The sequence below is a fragment of the Tauraco erythrolophus genome, chromosome 8 (genome assembly GCF_009769465.1).
Source record: "Tauraco erythrolophus isolate bTauEry1 chromosome 8, bTauEry1.pri, whole genome shotgun sequence".
NCBI classification, from domain to species: domain Eukaryota; kingdom Metazoa; phylum Chordata; class Aves; order Musophagiformes; family Musophagidae; genus Tauraco; species Tauraco erythrolophus.
The window spans coordinates 23,014,877-23,035,249 of record NC_141472.1 but is presented as its reverse complement, the minus strand read 5'-3'; the positions used below and the strand labels follow the sequence as shown (position 1 = coordinate 23,035,249).

Sequence of the window (20,373 nt, the reverse complement as noted above, 5' to 3'; positions counted from 1 at the left end):
TCAGCCATCTTTATTTACCAAATGCTATTGCCGTGACCACTGTAACGTTGCCTAGGTCTTAATTCTCTTTAATCAGCTCTACTGTCTTAAACATAGCAGAAACTGTAGTTGTAGCTCAAAACAGTGCTTAATGGGGCTTGCATGTGGATAAGAATTCCATGATTTTTAAGAGCTTGTGTTCATTCAGCTGGATAAACATGGAACTACTTCTTAACTACTGAGTGTGTTGTTTTGGTCCCTGCTAGCAACTGAAGTCTTAGGAAACAGAAGTCTTTTAAGTGAAATCAAGAGTTACGTAGTTCAAAGATGGCAGAAGTTCATACTGTTGATGTATGAATGTGTTCCCTATACAGACTTTGTAGCTTTCATGGGGATTCCAGAGTTGGACTCATAGTTACAAACAATCTATTTTTTAATGAGTGGAATGGTGGTCTTTGAGTGTGTGTAATGTAAACTAGGTAATTCATCTCTAAAATGTATCCGAGACACCCAGTTTATAAACTAGATGAATTTACGGATTGGTGTTTGAATCTGTGACAGCTTCGTATTTTAGCAGAAAAGTTTGGAGGAAGAGGAAAGTCTTTGAGGCATGGCTCAACACCATTTAAACTTTATGATTTAGAAAGTTGTATTCACTGGGCAGCTTCAGTGCTTGCTGCCTTTAAGAACTTTGTTTGAATTTCCACTGTGCAAAAGGAGTCCTGAGGCAGTAGCTACTCTGGAAACTGATTTATGAAAAAGGCTCTGTTTGGAGGAGAATATTATGTGCTCCTCATCTCTGCAAGCTACCCCGCTCTTTTCTTTAGTTGATGCTTCTCTAGGAGGCATTCCTCTCATACTTTTGTTCTGTCTTTTTTTTTTTCACCACATGAAAGAAAATCCCCTGTTTCATGTGCTCCATGGAGTTCCTTTCATCCTTCAAAGTGATGTTACTTATTTCGCGGTGTAATCGCCTGTGTGAGCTTGCTTTTGAGCTGTAAGGCTAAGTATTGTTTTTCTTGGCAGGGTTATAATGTCTGCACATTTACCACATGTCATTGATTGATAACAGTGATGAAGTAAATAACTGAAGGATTTCACTTGTTTTCTTTTTTTGTTCTTCTGTTTCTCATAGGTTCATTGCTAAACCATGTGCCTTAGGCCTTAAAGTCCAAGCCAACGGACCACAGAAAGCTCAACCTAATGCTATCTTGGAAAAAGTTTTCACAGCTATTACAAAGGTAGAGTATTTAACTAAAATAGTTACCTTATGAAGTGGGATATGGCACTATAAATTATGTCTGAACAAAACAAAGCTAACTGCGAAGTGCAACGCTGCATTTTTACAGCTAAAATCAGAATATGTAAATGTCAAGATTGTCATTGGCATGCCACCTTGAGCAGTTGTGCATCCCTTCATGACATCTCCTGTGAGCTTTTAATCAAAAAAAGTTTCTGCAGAGACACTGTGTAGGTTCCATATGGCCATCAACTGTTTTTTTTCTTCTTATCTTGTAGAAATTTCCACAAAATCATTGGGTTTTTTGAAAAAAGAGCAAACAGTGAGCCAGTAAGATTGGGTTTACTGTGTTTTCCATGGAAATTCAGAACTACTCCTTCTAGGGGAACTGCCTGAGCACAGGGTGCTGGTGGCTTTCTGGTGTCCCAGCTGTTTACATTGTGACAAATGTCCTTTGAAATTGTGGCGGGAAAAGGCTAGACAAGAGGGTGGAACTCAGCGAAAAATGTTTTAGAGCTTGCAGATTTTTTTGTACAAGTTTTTCCCCCACCGCTTATGCCTCTGTTTCTACGGCTCTCACTGTATGATATCTCAACTGAACCTCTGTGTCGTCCTGTCCATGCTTTTGAAGCATCCTGAGCTTTCTCATAGCAGTAGGCAGTGATCAGATGTCCTTTAGCGTCTCCTGAAGACCTCAGTGGTCAGCTGCTTTGTAGTGGAAAGGCATGTGGAGGGCTGAAGGACGAAGCCACTGTGCTTCAGGAGCTTCCCAGTCCCACCTCTGCTTCATGGTGCAGCTGAGCACGCCACAGAAAAGGCATCAGCCTAAACTTCAGAGAGTATTAGAGTCATAGACTGGGTTCAGTGTCAGGGACAGTAAAATATGTTGTGAATCTCTCTTGCTTGTGTGTCCTACCCTATCTTGAGATCACTATGGCAGCTGATGTGTTTTTTGTCCTGTTTTCAGTGAGGGAATTGCACATACCTTGTTTCTAAAAGCTGCAGCACATGTACTCTCTGCCCAGACTCAGCTGGAGGAAGAAGGGGATTTATTTATTTATTTATTTTAATTTTTCCTTGCAAAATCTGCTAGTCTGACATGGGGCCTGAGAGCGTGAAGTGATATAACTAATGCCTGTGAGTCATGGTAGGAGCTGGCATGCATGGCTCACAGCACCCCGTGCATGGAGACGAGCGGGAAGAGCTCCAAACGAAAGAATCTACTTTCCTTCAAGAGTTTGGTAGGGCTGCTTGGTAGCTGCTCTCAAAGCAACTGCCCAATTTAGCTAGCAGTGGTTTTTTGTCATGTGCAGCAGTTCTCTCTAGTCAAACTCCCAAGAGCTGCATCAATCATTTGATTTTTCTAAAGTTACAGAGAATGGCTTTTCTTAGCTTTCCATTGGAAAACTAGTGACTACTTTGGTTGACTAAAACCTGAGGGTTTTTTGTTTGTTTGTTTGTTTTTTGAGATGGATGGCAAATACTTTGCCCTTCTCTTGTCTCATCCTTTCCCTTCCTTTCCTTCCTATCTTTTCCTGGAGGCTGATTGATGAAGCCTGACTGAAGCTTTGCTATTTCACCTCTTGCAATATTTTAAAAAATCTTTTTTTGTGGCAGCTCTTGTGCCTTATTCAATGTATGTGACTGACTTGCAGAGGTAAAGCTAAAGCTCCAGAAAACAGATTGTCCAAAAGCTTTTTCTATTTCTGTAAAATAGAATGTGATCAGGAGAAATATATAAATAGTCCTCGTGCAGTACATACTTGTAGAATTGCTGCATGATTGGAAACATGGCCTGTATTGCTCTTCTCTGTATAGTAGTCAAATTAAGGACAGACTCATTTTCTTTTGCTTTACCTCTGCACTGGTTTGCAGCCACTCTATTGGAAAGAGAGTTCCACATTTGCTACTTTAGAGAATAATTGTGTGTAGCTAATTTTACAGAAAAAAATTCTCCCTGTTGTCAAGGTGATTTTCCTTTTGAAGTTGTCACTTTGTTTAATGACCTTGGTTTTTAACATTAACATGCATGAGCATGGGATATATCTTCTTTCCACGTCCGTCAAACAATCTTCACTACTGCAACAATTGATAGGACAAGGATCCTGATGCAGGAGAATGGAACAGTCATAGTGTGTGGCAGGCAGGAACTGTCTGTAAGCCCTACTGCTCGAGAAACACATGGCATTTTCTTCCTACTTATCATTGCTTTCCAAGTTTCAAGCAAGATTTCATTCCATTGTCCCCTGTGAGTGTCTTATTAATAAAAACCTGCATGCAATATTACAGTATATGTCCTTCTAGATTAATAGTCATCACTGTAAACGTACCTTGTGGATCTGCCAGCAGAGATTTCTGTGAAAGTCATTTTATTTCTATGTATCCATGTGTCTGACAGGCAGCCTCTAGGACATCGAGAGGCAATTCAGTGGTTCTAAATTTAAAGTGAAGTTACTGGAGTGGGGCAAAGAAATAGTTTTTGTCCTTCTCTGTTCTGTAGCATCCAGATGAGAAGAGACTGGAGGGCCTCTCCAAGCAGCTGGACTGGGATGTACGCAGCATTCAACGTTGGTTTCGACAAAGACGCAACCAGGAAAAGCCCAGCACTCTTACGAAGTTCTGTGAGAGCATGTAAGGATGCGCGTTTTCTTCTTGAGTCTTGTTGAGCATGCGTCCTCCTCGGATTTCCCCTTCGTTTTTCATGGATATTTTTGTAGATGGGTGGAAAATGATACAAATTGTTAGAATATAACTTCTTGAATGAGGAAAACAATCTCCTTTCTCCTGAAGGAGTCAGATTGTACTTTTTGTGTACTTTCAATGATGGGAAGCTTTCAGAAATCAGGTGGTTGTGATTCTATGCTGTTAGGGTGCCAGCTGATCTTTTGAGACAAATTGCCTGGTGTTAGAGTGGGAAGCTGTCTTTACAGCACAGCCTTTAGCTATACAACCTGACAGAGATCTGAGATGGAGGCGTAAATAAACATAAAAGCTAATTGGGTTGTTAAACCCCTTTGTTTTTTCTCATCCCAGACTTGTCCCCTTTACTAGCCCATTTCCCTGGGTGCACTGAACTCTGAGAAGCTAAAGGCTTTCTTTAGGAAGTTATTTTTCACCTGCCAGGCTTTACTTCTAAGGAATCTTTCCCCACAGCCAGCTGTTCTTCAAACTGGTTATCTACATAAAGGTCGTTTTTCTAATTAGATTCCATTGGTTTTAGTGTCTGAGTTTCCATGCCAGCTGGATGTAACATTTTAATACTTAATCTGCATTGAAAGAGCATGGAAAATTAAATCTACTTAAAATATTTACATGTTTTTCTTAAAGGAGGACTGATAGACATTGAATTCATAACAAAACACAGAAAACAACACTAGTTTATTTGAAAGACTCATTAATTCCAAGACTCAGCCCTCTAGCACTGCTGGATGTTGTTCCTTTGATGTGGAAGGTCATGCATTTAAGACAAATTTTACATGCTCCAAATTAAGAGACTTGGCCAGTATTGCTGAGGCCATAAACAAGTATTGGCTTTATTACACCTTGTTGGTCAAGCAGTTGTGTTATTGCTGGCTTAAAAACTCTAGTTACACTTTGTTAGCTGGAAAAGAAGTGTTAGATAGAAATGTCAGCAGAAATAGAGGAAGCCTATTTAAGTTAGAAAGCAAATCTTAGTTAATCGTGATTTCCAAGTTTTGTGTTTTATTTTGGTGGTGGTTTGATTTTTTTGTTTTGGTTTGGTTTGTTTTTTTTTTTTACCCTAACAATTCTTAAATGATTTCTCTAAGAAATTTCAAGCAAAGAAACCACAAAAACATTGCAGACTGCTGGAGAGTGGGGTGTACGTATGAAAGAAAAACAACTTGTGGAAAAATACTGTTGTATCATTCATGTAGATTTGCTAAATATATTTCATACTTTTTGTAGGTTTCCTAAGTATTTTCCTTAAACTTTATTGTCCTGTGAAAATATACAGGAAAATTGATAATATGGTCCTGAATAAATAATTAAGGCATTTTCTTCTAAAGCCAAACCATAAATGAAATGTTATTGGAGTAGCAATTGATACTTACTTTCAACTAAGGACTGAATAGGAGAGAAATGAGAAGAGTTACTGTTATGCGTATTGGCTCTCTAGCTCAGAGAAACAGTCCTTTTTTAATTTTAGAAGAAGAAAGATAAGTTGTCTAAAGATGATGACCCTTTAATAAACAGAGAAACTTAACTGTTAGAATGCTTAAATCCTTTCCTTGGTATTTACAGCTAAAATCCACCTTACTTAATATTTAATATGCCGGTCAGGGTGACATTATGGATAAACCTAGTCGTCCTGTTGCTAGCAGCTGGTGGTCTTAGAATTACTAATTTCTGAGGTCAGTGAAGAGCTCCCTTTTTTCTACAAGGTTTGTAGCTGTTAATGTATACATTTGTCTGCTTAACTTGTAGGAAAGGCTGTGGAATCTTGGAAAAAAAATAAAATTCTGTTACTGTTAGAGCTAGCATATTTGGGTGGTGTATTTGTCTGCTTCTATAACTCAGGTCAAAGACTTCATTCTCTTGCGTTACTGCCAGCGCATTTGGGCTGACCTAAAGGTAGAAAAAATGTAAACATATCGTGAAATACAGGCACATATAGGAAAGTTACAGGTGCTGAACTTGCTCCTTTGTGGCATACATTATGGAAAAAGCATGCAGATGAGAGCTATGAGTGCGAATGGAAGGTAAGGTCAAGCTGTAATGAATGTTATTAACGTATGCTGGCAGAATTAAGGACCAGCTTCATTTAGAGAGCACCGTTGGGTGATACTGCAATATGTGTACTTAATAGTAATGATAATACTTGTCCAAAAAGAAGCAAGGTGGTGTAAATAATAAGTGGATAGTTCAGGTTCTTTCTGCTCATGGTTTGCAGAAGGTGCAGTGGGAGTTGCCTCTCCATACGTACATGCTGCTGTGGGAATGTGGTGTTAACCATCCGACCGTGTGTTCATTGTCCTGACAGCATTTTCAGTGCTGCAGTGTGTGCCACCAGCCATCCTGTTGCACATGCTGGATGGAGTTGTTGGCAGGTAGTCAGAAGAGCACTGGGAAGCCAGGGATACCCTTTTTTTCCCCTCAGTATGGGTGTTAAAAGGTTGTCTAGTTAAATCTATCCATCAGAGCACTAAGCGTGGTGCTTCACTTCAGTAAGTTTGAAGCAAAGACATCCTTTTGTATGAGATCTGTAGCCTTTTCACAGCTATTGAATTAATGAGGTGGCTTTGTGGATGAAGAGTCCATGTGTGGCAGCTGCTTTGGAGCTCCGGGGTGCGTAAAGCACATGTTCCCATGACAGCCGTGGAAAGGAAAGGACTCCAAGTCTTCAGGAACTGGGGTGGCAGTGGAGAGTTTCGTACCCCTGACAGAGAACAAAATGTGCCCTTATGCAATAAGCAGTCACAGAGCAGTCAAAATGACTGATCCCCACCTACACCTTCAACTGTTGAGCTGCAGTTGTCCTTCCAGAGAAGACTTCAGTTTTATTGGCAACTGCATTGAGTGACTGTGACTTGGGAAGAAAAGTGACAGAACCCACAGCAAACACGGAGATGCTTAAAAATATCTCCAGCCCTTTTTACATGGAGATGATTCAATTTACTGCTAGAAAAAGTATTCCTTGGGCCCAGAGTGGCTTTTCCGTGACGCAAGGAGAAGGCAGCTGTGCCAGGAGGGCCGTGGGCCATTTCTAACTGCCTTATCTTTCTTGCCAAATGAGTAGTGTGGGTACTAAGGTAGAGGAGCTTCAATAGACAAAGGCTGAGAGTGAAACTCAATGATAAACACGCTCAGCTGGGATGAATGACACAAGGATCCAGGCCCAAACAGACTAAACCAGTAGCTTAATCATTAGATTCTTCTTGTCCCAGATTTCTCACTTTCTCTACTCCTTCGCTTCTTTTTCTCTTCAAGCAACTTCATTTCTGGTCCTCAACTGGAGAAACTCCCAAACCTATGTTTTCGGTTGTTTTTCTTTTTTCAAAATGGAATAGTTCCTTTGCTGCCAGCCTTTGTCAGATGTCTTGGGCATTAGCAGATGGTGGTTATATGAAGAAAAAGGCAGTAAAATCTCTTGTCTATAGACACTGTTAGTGCCACAGCACTGTGGTGAAAATAGATTACTTTTAAGGAACCTTAACCAGTAATCACCCCATAGTTTTATGTGTCAATCTGAAAGAGAAGGCGCCATTTGATTTTTGGAGCTGTGGAGACTGCTAATGGTAAGACTTCAATGGCATCATATACCTGCTTAAGATTTCAGATGTTATGGTGATAAGTACCTATATGAAATATGAAATAGATAATTTCACTAGGTGATGATTCATGATCCAGTATTAGTCAGAAAGACAGTAATAATTTAGGTGCTGAGGATTATTTTACTGCAAGTCAATGGATTGTTTCTCAAGGATTTGGTGATTTTGACATTAAACTTGGACTTAACAGCACAGTGTTTGTAGTCACTAGGAAAGGCACCCACCTAGTGTAACCTCAGATTGTATTACTCAGGCACTTAGCTTACCATATTGACTGCAGGGGAGAGACTCTGTCCATAGCTTTTCTTTCTTTTGTGGGAGTTCAGACAGCTTTGCTTCTTTCCTCAACTTGAAAGATCCAAGGTGCATAAAGGAGAAGAAAAGGTGGTGAACTGAGCATGCAAACTGGACTTGTCTACTGCCATGCACTTCTGTTGTTTTTATTCCTTTCTCTCTGTCCCCATGGCAGAGCCTCACAACAAGGGAAGACAAGCTTTCTCCTGAACAAGAGTAGGCTGAGGACTTTGTGCTCTGCACTTTGAGTCCATGAGAAAACACAGAAGGCAGATTACCTTGGAGCTTTTCTGAAGCTTGTGTGGTTTCTGTGTTATTCATGGAGAGTATCTGCAGTACTTTACAAGGGTAAAAGTTGTTTCTGCAGAGGACTATCGATCTGTTTATAGGTGGGTGATACAAATTGGATCAAATGCTCTAAAAACTCCACTGGAGCATAGTTCTGGCACACAATTTTTTAATTTTTAATTTTTTCCTCAAAAAAAAGGTGTCTGACCACAAATCAGTTCCTAAAAATGTCTTAAGGTAGGATGTTGTATCTGAATATGGTGGAATGGGAATTGCAGACATGGAATAACCTAGGGGGCAAAGCGTTTCAAGGTATGCAGAGAACCACTCTAAGAATGTAACTCTTGAAAGACCATGCATAGTGACTTTGCTGGTTGCCAGACAGAATACAGGATCCAGGAATGTCGTTGTTAATATGTGACATGTCAGAAAGCCAATGCGGTATCGATTCCCAAACTACTTCCAGTTTCTTCTCGGTTTCAGTGTATTGTGCTGCTGCTCAGACTACCAGTGCGTAGGCATGTCTGCTTTTTTCAAAGACTACATAGTATAGAAAGGGCAAGCATCCTGTTGTCTTCCAATGCTGCCCAGAGCAAAGGGAAAGAATCTGTGATGCCCTAAGTTATTAGGCTGGGACTTTGGAATGTCATCAGGCTCATGACTTGTCTGTCCTACAGCTATATACATTTAAGCAAGATGTTTAGTAGAGACATTTATACGGTTTCCAAGGAGTGGCTGGCAGAAACATATGGCCAAGAGAGTTTTTGAGTTTATGCAACAGTCTGCATGTGAAAACATGGAGATGAAGACTGCAGAGCCAAAGCTTTTTTTTTTTCCCTTGTATTTCTGTAGAAGAAGCTTGGATACTAAAGTATCTATAAATTAGGTGTGTTTTAGTTTTGATGTAGAGGAAAGAAAAGTCTCTGTCTTATCTCCTAGCCAGAACATATTCTTTTTCCTAAGGAATTGAAACTGTGCTTATGCACATTGCTTTTGGAGAGACTTTATCTATCTATAGCTGTATATATCTATGCGTACATGTGTATGTGTATAGATAGAGATAGATATACACAGAATATTTTTTTTTTTGCTTACCATGCACGTTCGTGTGAAAACTTTATGGGCAGTTTGCAACTTCGTGGCCGTATTGCTTTTCTTGACTAGCAGAGTAATTCTCTCCTACAAAACTGTACTGGAAAAATTAACTATGCAAGGGAAAGAAATTGAGACAGCTGCTTGGCTGTTGAAATTCTGAACTGTGCTGGTACAAATCTTAACAAAGCGCATAAAAGAATTCATCAGTCTGCGCTTTGTGTGTAGTAGTAAAGCACTAGAAAATAAATAGGCGTCAGAATGCCTCTAGCTCTGAATTTTGAATAGCCTTAGGCCCTCTCAAGTCAGCTTCTAAAACACTGCTGAATACAATGATTTTGAGAAGCAAGCAAAAATATGTGGTAAATGGTATTATGGGCCTGTTTAGTTCTGATTTGTGAATACAGGTTTTCAGCTGCCTCAGTTCTACATGCAATGGAGGACTAACCAGTATTTCATAACCAGAAAAGAGAACAAGGGAGTGGATCTGTAAAGCTGTGCTACGTGCTCTGGGGCGAGTGTGATAGTTACTGTTCATTTGTCTTTCTCTGCTGTTTTCCATGGACAGGAATGGCTGTTCATCCTCACTCTCTCATAGGTACGAGGCATAACCTCTCCTGTACTGCTCTGGTTTGTTCAGGAGATATAAATCATAGAATCATAGAATGGTTAGGGCTGGAAGGGACCTTCAAAGGTCTTCTAGTCCAACCCCCCTGCAAGGAACAGGGATATCTCCAACTAGATCAGGTTGCTCAGGGCCTCATCCAACCTGGCCTTGAACGTCTCCAGGGATGGAGCATCCACCACCCCTCTGGGCAACCTGTTCCAGTGTTCTACAACTCTCATGGTAAAAAACTTTTTCCTAATATCCAACCCGAATCTACCTCCCTCTATTTTAAAACCATTACCCCTTGTCCTATCACAACAGGCCCTCCTGAACAGCCTCTCCCCATCTTTCCTGTAGGCCCCCTTGAGGTACTGGAAGACCGCTATAAGGTCACCCCGGAGCCTCCTCTTCTCCAGGCTGAAGAGCCCCAACTCTTTCAGCCTGTAAAGCACTGATAACAGCTGCTTGGTGAAAGGGAAACTGCACACCTAACTAGTATGCTGATAAAAAGTTAGAGGTTTTCCTTGCTATTATAATTCTAGATTTTTTTATTTTTTTTTTTAACTGGGCAGATAGTTTTGCTGCTCCTTCTCCTGGTAACATCCTGCAGTGGACTGTGTCCTGTTGTGGGCTGAGTGCTGCATGGAGGTGCTCGTGGGACAGGTGCTTCTGTTGACAGATGATAATAGGACCAGCAGCCTCACCTGAAAGAAACATCAAGGAAAATGGAATATTTCTGGAAGTCACTGTGAAATAGCAGCAAACTCTGCAATGAGGCATAGTACTGGAAGCCTTTAAGTAATTACTAAGATTTCTTTCTTCTAGAACACTTTGTACTGAAACAGTTAATAAGACTGATAAATGTTTATACGGGTGAAAAAAGTGAGTCATTTGCGTATTTTTCTTGCTGATCCTTAACTTCTTTACTGCTTCTCAGTATTTCGTTAGCTTTCTGTGACCTTGAGTGAAATATTCATCAGTGCTTCACAGAAACTGTTGTGATACTGGAGCAGCTACTTCATATTTCTAACAGTGGTGTCTGAAGAACGCACCATTGTATGATATCATTGAGTAGGAAGTGTATATTTGTGTACACCTCTTTGTGTCTGGATGTAGATATTTGATTTTTTTTTTTCCTTTCTCCTCCCTGTGGCCTTAAAACAAAGGGAGTTGAGTAGGAAGAATAAGAGGAGGAGTATTCCTTTAACCACAATAGCTGGATTTATAGCCAAGAGGCTGCTTTGGCTCAGGTCAGGCAACAAGGTGATTTCCCCAAAGCTGATAACTCAAACCACCACCGTGTTAGAACAGGCCTGTAAAGGGGAAGCCAGGGAAGCTGTCAGCTGCTGTGGTTGGCCCAGTTTCTCTGAGCACCAGTGTCAAGCTGTGAAGTTGCCCAAGCTAACTTCTTTTAACATATGGAAGCATCAAGTTGAGGCTAGATGGTGTGAATATTCAACATTTCAGGTTGGATGTTAGGAAGTATTTCTTCTCTGAAAGGGTTGTCAGCCACTGGAATAAGCTGCCCAGGGAGGTGGTTGAGTCCCCATCCCTGGATGTGTTTAAGAATAGGGTGGATGAGCTACTTGAGGATATGGTTTAATGGGGATTAGGGATGGTTGGACTCGATGATCTCTAAGGTCTTTTCCAACCTAGAAATCTATGAAATCTATGAAATACAGTTTTGGGGTTTTTTTTCTTTAAATCCACTCAGCAAAATGTAGCACTTTGCCAAATAGATTTTAAGTCATCCTACTTTACTTTGAATAAGTTTTTCAGTGTCTTTGTTTGCTGCTGCTGTCTATATGCTCCAGCTGCACCAAGCTTGTTATTTCATAAGGAAAGAGAAGTAACTGCTACATGATCTGTCTTTGTAAAACAATGTGCCCTTTTCAAATTAATTATCTGAGAAATTACTCTCACTTAGCATAAATCTTACGGCCAGAGGGATTTTTTTGTTGTTGGAACCAACGATTTTATTTTTACTGTAACACACACACACACAAAGCGTCATCCACAATTTTGATTTTTTTTTTCCATGTGAAGTCCTTATTGTTTTGTACTAGTTGCATTTGAAAAACCAGTGAAGGTTGAGCCTGACAGAAGTAAAGACCATTTTACTGGTATTTTCTAAAGGTCCTTATGGATTACTTTATTTATTCCTTACTGAATGTCATGTAACTAAGTAATGTGTATCTTTCCATTAAAAGATATGGGAACTTCATGTCAATGATTCCTGATTAGCAGTATGTTATAAAACTGCTGGTGAAAGTAAATTGGTGGCTTTTAAATAGCCATAAATTGTTTGTAAAGCAAGAAGCATGTTCTTGTTTGGTTTGGGTTTTGACCACTAGAATGGAGTCAAAAACCTGCTGTGTGATTTCCGAGGTAGAAAGAACAACAAATAACAAAAATGGATTCTTGGTATTATCAAACTTGTGAAGTTCTATTATCATTTTTATTATGTTAAGTGTCTCTCTAAAACCAGCAGCTTGAAGACCTCAGCTCTCATTTACTTGAAATAAAATAATGTCTAAAAAAGTCACCTTTGCCTTCACAGTGGAACCAAAGCTTGAAAGTAGGAGTTGCACCTTCACTGTCACACTCCTTTTTGCCCCGGGTGATCTCATCTTCCATGGGCTGCACCTCATGAATACTGATTTGCTACTTGACTCCCTTCTGTGGTGATACTGCTAAAAAGGGAATGCAGGCACTATTGAAAGGATAATTCATTGGAAATATAATTCACTCCAGGGTTTCCTCCAGACAGATGATATGGATATAAAATTTGCCAAATCAGACTCTTCCAGCTGGGATAGTTATCCAAGCAGGGCTCATGCCTTTACCTTGTGCCACAGGCCAAGCAGCACATGCTTGGTGTCAGGCTATAAAAACACCATTCTGGCAAGGTGCAATACATCGGTCTCTAGTATTTCAGAAATGTAGATCCTTCTTACAGGGACAGAAGAAAAGAAAGGGGAGTACGACAAAAAAAACCCCGCACAAATCCCCATGTTTCACTGTGCTATCCAGTGTTCCAGCCCTGAGCACTGTGAATATGAGCCCATCCAAACTAGTTGGTCTCTTGCAACCTTGAACTCCATGAAAAGTCTGGGTAAGGATTCATACATCAGGTGATACAGATTTAATGATGCTGTTAGTGTAAGGCAAAGGGAAACAACAAAGGCTAGCTTTTACACTACTCAGGAAAAGCTGCCTTTGAAGGGAATAGAACTGTTACTGGTGAAACCTATAGAGCTGGGTTCCTGACACTATTTCCCAGTGTGCTGCTAGACTGGTGTGAGCAGAACAAACTGTTCCATTGCCATTTTTAATTAAGATTTTCATTAAATGTAATGTGAAAGTATGGTACTTTGCAAATGCAAATAGCAGCACAGTGACTGTAGATGCTAAAAGGATTGTGCAGGAGATTAGAGAGACAATGGAAGAAGAGAGAGGGTCGTCTTAGTACAAGATAAAGGCATATGGAAATGATTACTTGTATGAAGAAAATACAACTAGAACAACAATTGCCTATCTCATTGTGCAAGAACCAGGCGGTATTATGTGGAAAATAAAAGAAGCATATTCAAAATTGAATAGTGAAAATGGTTTTTCACACTCTGAGTATTTAAACAGGATTTCATGTTTCTTTCATGGAATTCATTGCTCTCCTGAGGTAATAATTCAGCAGTAATTTGTAATTAAAGAGATTGTTTTATTTACTTGTGCAACCAGAATATTTGGTATTGTGCTGATAAATAGATTGTATCCACAGTTTGCTTAGAAAACTGTTGTGAAAGCTGATCTTAAGTCTTTAACTATAAAGTATCATGCATGCTGAAACTGGAGTACAGAGGTAAGGAAGAGAAGAGCCAAGTGAGCAAACAGCGTTGGTGGCATGAAGGGTGTAGCAGGGAGTAGGGACTCGGGTGTTGGCACAGTCAGATTTGTGAAGCAGTTTGGCGAGGGAGGACATAGGTTTTCAATGAGATGTGGAGGGAGCTGGAGTCTGTGAAATTGTTCCAGAACAGGGAAGATGTGACCTTTGCTGAGTGCAAGCAGAGTTTATTATAGCTGCAGGTAGTAGGGAGTTTGAGATGAGTCACGGATGCCAGAAAGGAGGCTCTAATTGAAGGCATCTAGCAAGTGGCAACTACAGTGTAGAGAGTAGCAAAGACGATCTGGCAATTGTTATCTATAGTGAGCATGTAAAATACTGCGATTTTATCACAGTACTGCAAGAGTTATATCTAGACTCTGGGATTGACAACATTCAAGGACCTATTATTCTCTTAAGAGTATTATATCTAATAACATCACAGAAAAGGAGAGATGTACTTGAATGCAAGGCCTCAGTGGAAGGTAAAAGAGAATGAGGCATTTATACTGAGACTCATGTCAGGGAAACTGATGCTGTGCAAAAAGACGTGAAGTCATGATTGGATGTATAAAGCTAAGACAGAAATCCTGCTCCATTTTGCATTCGGGTGAGGTGCTACTTTGAGAGTAGTATTAAATAGCTCTCTACGTTACCAATTCTTTTGTGTGATACCAGGGTAGGCTGAGTCATGTTGATGTTTCTCTCTAAGTCACGTGTGAAGTCAATGCAGAAGAGTATTGATGAAGCTTTTTATTTAGTGTACATATGCTTTTTCATATGGTGGCATTCAGTGCTGGTTCACTGATAGCTTCCCTGGTCCGAGAGAAAAGGGTCAGATGGTACTGGTTGCCTTGAGTTACAGAAAATACAGTAATTTGTAACTCGAGTTCCTGGGCACAAGAATAAGTTAATGGCTGGCAAGCTGTCCTGATTTTAAAGTTATGAGAACACAGTGCAGCTGCTGACAGCAATTTCAATTCTGCCCTTACAGTTGCTCTCTGATGAATCAGGACTAAACAACTTGCATGTACCTCCTCTCCAACGCACGCCTTGCTGAGCACTCACGCTTCCAAAGGCAGAGTCTGGGCAGTCACACCCAGCTGCTACAGGGTGGTTTGCTGAGGGTTTACGCCTCCAGCTTTGCCTCTCGGAGCATCTGTATTAGACTGTGGTCTAGTCACATTTCTTTGGTGGCCAAGCTGGATAAGTAGCTTAATTATACATCCTTTTATGATTTTATTATGTGCTTTTGTGCTGTGACATACTTGCACAGACTGGCTCAGGCTGTAGTTCAGCAGCACGGGCTACCGTTGCAGCACTAATAAGCAGTAAAGGCCACTGCCCTGAGCTCTGTGTCCTTGCCCTCCCGTTTGCCCTGCCCTGTGCCAGACAGCTGGATGCACAGCTGTGTTTTAGGGCAGCACACTATACTTATTGGGGTTAAAAGTCATCCTGCATAAAAACATAAGATTCTTGTCAGTTCAGTTTTCCTGTTGTGGGTCAGAAAGTGGTCACATAAGCATGCTGGAGTGCTTGTGGTGGTGGTGAAGTATGTATGAGCCTGAGTAACAAAGGGAAACCGAGGAGGCATGAGCAGTATTTACATCCAATGTGAAAGCTCAGGTTTTAGTGGGGTGGAGGGGAGAGGGGGGGAAATTGCCGCAGCCACCTGGCCCCTTCCGATGTGGTAGGGTGGGAGGACATGGTGTGGTGGGGCAGGGCATGCCGTACTCTTAAGTGCGTCTCTTCCTGCTGCCAGCTGTATATGAGTGCTTAGATTAGTAAGTTTAGATTAGATAGCTGAGAGAATGAATGCTTTCCTGCTGAACAGCTGCTCCTGTGGCTATCTTTACACCCTTTATCTAGCTCTTCCTGTTGTTATTTCTCAGTTTTGAATGGTAAAGTACTGGCTCTGACTCTGCTCTTGTTGCCCTGCTGTCCCACTGCGTTAGAAAGCTGAACCGTCTGATAAAGGGGAAGGTGGGAGTAGATTTCTTGAAGCTCTGTAGTGTGCTGCTCAAAGGGCTCCAATTAGTTTGGGACTGGTATGAAACAGACCCCAGAATTGGGCAAGGTTGGCAGTTTCCCTCATGATTCCTTTTCTACCGTATCTGCCATGCTCACATGTGAATCTGGTCTATGATCTGTTTTCCCTTTTTAAGCTGGACTTCAGGACATTTCTGTGACCAAACATGGGATTAGGGGGAAATTAAAACATTGGTTAAGTGTCAGGAATCGTCAGCCCTCTTCCCATGCTGTTCTGCTGGAGCAGGCAGGCAAAGATATCCATGCCATGTCGTCTGACTATGCTCACTGTATTTTTAGGCTAGGCTGTAAGCGCTTTTCATTTTGCATTTTATGCAATTCCGTTCTTCCTTCAAATAGGATTACTTAAAATTTTGAATTCCCTGCTCTTACTGCCTTGTGTGACACAGTTTTTAACACAATTAATAAATTTAAATTAACTCATGTGCTGGCTCTGCAAAGGCACGATCACTTAACTTTATCATTGCACATTAAGCAAGGTTATAATAAATTAACTACATTTCCATTCTCTTGCGGTTTGTGTGTGCTCATCATTATTTTATGTTATGGAAATTAAATAATTCTTCCCTAAATTCTAGTTAATATGAACTCTAGTTCAAAATTACAGTTGCAATATAACGATTAAGGACAACTAAAGGAAAACTGCAAAGACTGCAGTAGTTACTGCTTTCTTATGTTCCATGCACCTTGAATTGTTTAACTCTTGATTATGGAAGAGACCAACTGTCTTCTTCTGTCAGCCTTGACTTCAAATGAAGTTGCCAAACACCACAGACAAGTGTCTTGAAAGTGGAGGAACAAGGAGGTAGAGCTGGGATTTTTCAGAGGAGCCATAGGGGATGTACAACTAAGAAAGCAAGGGCTCAGCCTGGGATGCTACAGGCTTCAAGACTACTTTTGGTGCCTAGTAGATGGGATTCACAGGGCTTAAAAACTGAATCTTGATGTATCTTATGTGAATTTTGCGCAGAGTTTTCTCCCAGTTTGTTTCTCTTGTTCTTCTGGAAGCATTGGGCTGCTTCTTCACCATTTGTTGAGTGTGTTTGTCTGTGATACTGATCTCTCCTAAGTTGTAGATTTCAGGTACTGACATCTCTTCTTAAAAATATTTTACTGCTGGCAAAATTTGAGGGCTTTTCTTTATTTTTCTTAAATAAAGCTTTCCAATAATAAAACCATTCTTGCCCCAGTAGAATAGCAAAATAGTGTAAAATAGTTATTATCTATTAATAGTGAAGGTTGCATTTGCTTCTCAAATCTGTAATGGTGCTTTTCGGTGCTTTGTTTCATCTGTGATACTGGATTTAAAAGCTGAGTGGAAGAGAGGAAAGACAGCAAAAACTTTTCCTCCCTTTCACAATGTGTTCTGCTCTTCTCATTGCTTTTATCCTGTGGATTTGGTGTGTGCTTCCTTTGTATGCATTAGTGGTTACTTCTGCAATTTTTGACTGGTGCTTTTTACCTCCTTATTGCTTTGTCTCTTCTTAGAAAGTTCTCTTTTCTGTCTCTAAGATGTTCATTTTGTTAGCAAACCAAACTCTGCTTGTGTTCAACCTGTTATGTATTTGCAGTGTGAAAGTGACATGAGCAATGTTCGCTTAGGCTGTAATAACACTATGAAATGCGTTACAAGCAAGTATTTATTCATGAAGAGTTACTGTCTAATTCAGAATAAGTTCTCCGTTTTTATGTGAATGGGAATTTTTGGATCTTCAGTAAATGCAGCGATCCACCAAGTTTTATTTTTATTTTCATTTAAAAAAGCAAGACAAATGTGAAGAAAATGCCAATTTAGAAGGATGCTCTTCTTACTCCCATTTCTACTGTCTTCAGGGTTGTTAGCTGTTCTGCATGTGTAGCACTAGCAAATGGCGTTGGCCAAATTCACGCAGAATCCATAGATGCTTGGTCCAATGGGACCTCCCTAGGGATAACTTTTGTAGCATGCTGTTCTCTTCCACAGGAGACTGCAAACTACACAGACTCAGTAGTCCAAAACTATTTCATATCTTTTCCTGTTTCAGTCTCTACCAAAAGAAATAACCTTGAGTATGACTTACTCTGTACGGGTTGCTAGTCACAATCAACTGGTATCAAAATATCGTGCTCACTGAAGGGCAGTGACAGTAAGGTTTTAGTTTATACATGGCAATGAATGAATGAGTCAATGAATCAATGAATTCATAAATGAATCTCCCTTATTTATGTTTTTACACTGTTTTATGTTACATTCGATTACCTTTCATTTTATAGATACATGGACTGCGTGCATCTGTTCACAGAGACAGTTGTCTGCATTTGTTTGGCTGCAATTGCAGTTGTCTGCAAATGCTGCATTTGTTTGGCTGTCTATCAAATACTTCTATGGAAAGATGTCTCCTGTACCTACATGGAAACAAATTTTTGATTGGCAGAATAGTTTTTCTGATATTTGGGCATAACATCATATGTATGTCCAGGACAGCAAGGTAGATGTCACTGGAGCATTGTTAGGCTGAAAAGAGGTAAGTGGTGACCTGTGGCTGAGCAGATGTTGTCATTGGCTTCAGCAAGAAAATGTACACAGTGGTTTTGGGGATGATGCTATGGTAGTTGTTAGTGTAGCCATAGGCATGTGGTAACCCCATAGAATCATAGAATGGTTAGGGTTGGAAGGGACCTCAAAGATCATCTAGTTCCAGCCCCCCTGCCATGGGCAGGGACACCCTCCACTACACCAGGTTGCTCAAAGCCTCATCCAACCTATCCTCTAACACCTCCAGGGATGGGGCATCCACAGCTTCTCTGGGCAACCTAACCTCTTCCAGCCTCACCACCCTCAGAGTGAAGAATTTCTTCCTTAGATCTAGTCTAAATCTACCTTGTTTCAGTTTAAATCCATTACCCCTTGCCCTATCACTACATGCCTTTGTAAAAAGTCCCTCTCCAGCTTTCCTGTAGGCCCCCTTTAAGTACTGGATGACTGTTATAAGATCACCCCGGAGCCTCCTCTTCCCCAGGCTCCAGCCCCAACTCTCTCAGCCTGACTTCATAGGAGTGGTGCTCCAGCCCTTGGATCATCTTCGTGGCCCTCCTCTGGACTCGTTCCAGCAGCTCCATGTCCTTCTCATGTTGGGGACTCCAGAGCTGAATGCAGCATTCTGGGTGGGGTCTCATGAGAGCTGAGTAGAGGGGCAGAATCCCCTCCCTCGACCTGCTGGCCACACTTCTTTGGATGCAGCCCAGGATACAGCTGGCTTTCTGTATAGCCTTTGTGTCTTCTGCTTCAGTGTCTCACCAGGGTGAGTATACACAGACCTGCTGTGGCAGAACACAGAGCCCAGGCTGCAATGGAGACCTTCCTGATAACTTCATCTTTATGCTACACACTTTGCACTTCTCATATGTCCATGTAATTCCACTCATTCCATTTTACTGGTATCATTAGTGTGATGGGCCCTTCTGTTTGTATTGACTGGTGACCAGAATTTGCTCCTTCAAAGATGCTTTCTTTTTCACTGCCCTGAAGTTCAAGAAACTGGCAGATGAAAAAAAACTGAGTATGTGAGAGTTAAATTTTGTCATGGATTTCTCAGGAGGAATCAAGTAATGCATCAGCTCATGTTGTCCCATTTACTTGCAGGTTAAATTTTCTAGGATCAGGCCCTGAAACAGGCTGAAATTGTGACTGGAAATACTCAGTACAAGGTGCTGCAGAAACTATGTTTTGAAATATTTAATGCTATCCCTATGGTTAGTTATTTAAATACTTTCAGACTAATGAGTATAATTTGGTTAGATGGTGGTTCTTGGTAAGTTTGGGTTTCTGGCTTCTTTAGTTTTATTCTTGCTGCTGTGATGACAGCACTTTTGCATGAAAAATAGTACAAAAATTTCCTGTCCCTGTTTCTTTGTAGTGTGTTTGGAATACTGAAGAATAATATATTAGATCTTTAAAGACAAACAACACACCAAAAAATGACCTTCACTGTAACGAGCGTCTTTTAGCAATTTTTCTAAAGTTTCAGTGATGCAACAAATGATGACTGGGAGGTAGGGAAAGGGAAGGAAAATAAATGACTAAGTAAATGTACTTCTTCAGGATGCAAAAGGGGAAGTAACATTAAGGACAAGGCGATGTTTGGATGTACTGCTACAAACTTTGCTTAGCCTCCTGTCTCAACCATGACAGCACTGCAACTCCTGCTTAGAAGATGGCGAGGTTTATCAGCTGAAATGGAAGTACAGAACATGAAGAAACAGCACACCCTCCCTAGAAGACTGATCTATAACTGTGTAATATCAAGGGTGTGTTGTTGCTGTGCACAAACTCAATGTGTATGATGCACAGACTGAAGTATGCTGCAGAGCTGCGTGGTTTCTTCAGGGAAACAGAGAAACAACTCTAACACCTAGCCTATGTCTGGAAGGATCAATACCCCTAAGGGATCAGCATCTGCTTTAGCAGGCTAAAAACCAATCTGAGGCAGATGACTTCATGCTACAGGAGAGTAACATTCAGCATCAGAAAAAAACGGAAACAGGTAATACAATTTGGTCTAAGAAGAGAGTTACCTGTTACAAAAGTTGCCTTATGCCTGTATGTTGGCCATCATGGCTGGGACAACATTCAGCATGAGAAAAGCAAATGCAATCTGGAAGTTTTTGTTCCTCT

At 40.8% G+C, this 20,373-nt stretch overlaps 1 protein-coding gene across 1 annotated transcript in view; it reads left to right on the top strand.

Moving 5' to 3' along the window:
* Positions 1-20,373, top strand: part of CERS6 (ceramide synthase 6) — a 127,326-nt gene that overhangs the window by 39,735 nt on the left and 67,218 nt on the right. Inside the window, exons 2-3 of the mRNA XM_086615692.1 lie at positions 1,115-1,220; positions 3,720-3,850. Coding sequence (XP_086471818.1) covers positions 1,115-1,220; positions 3,720-3,850 — 237 coding nt within the window. The remainder of the gene's footprint in view (positions 1-1,114; positions 1,221-3,719; positions 3,851-20,373) is intronic.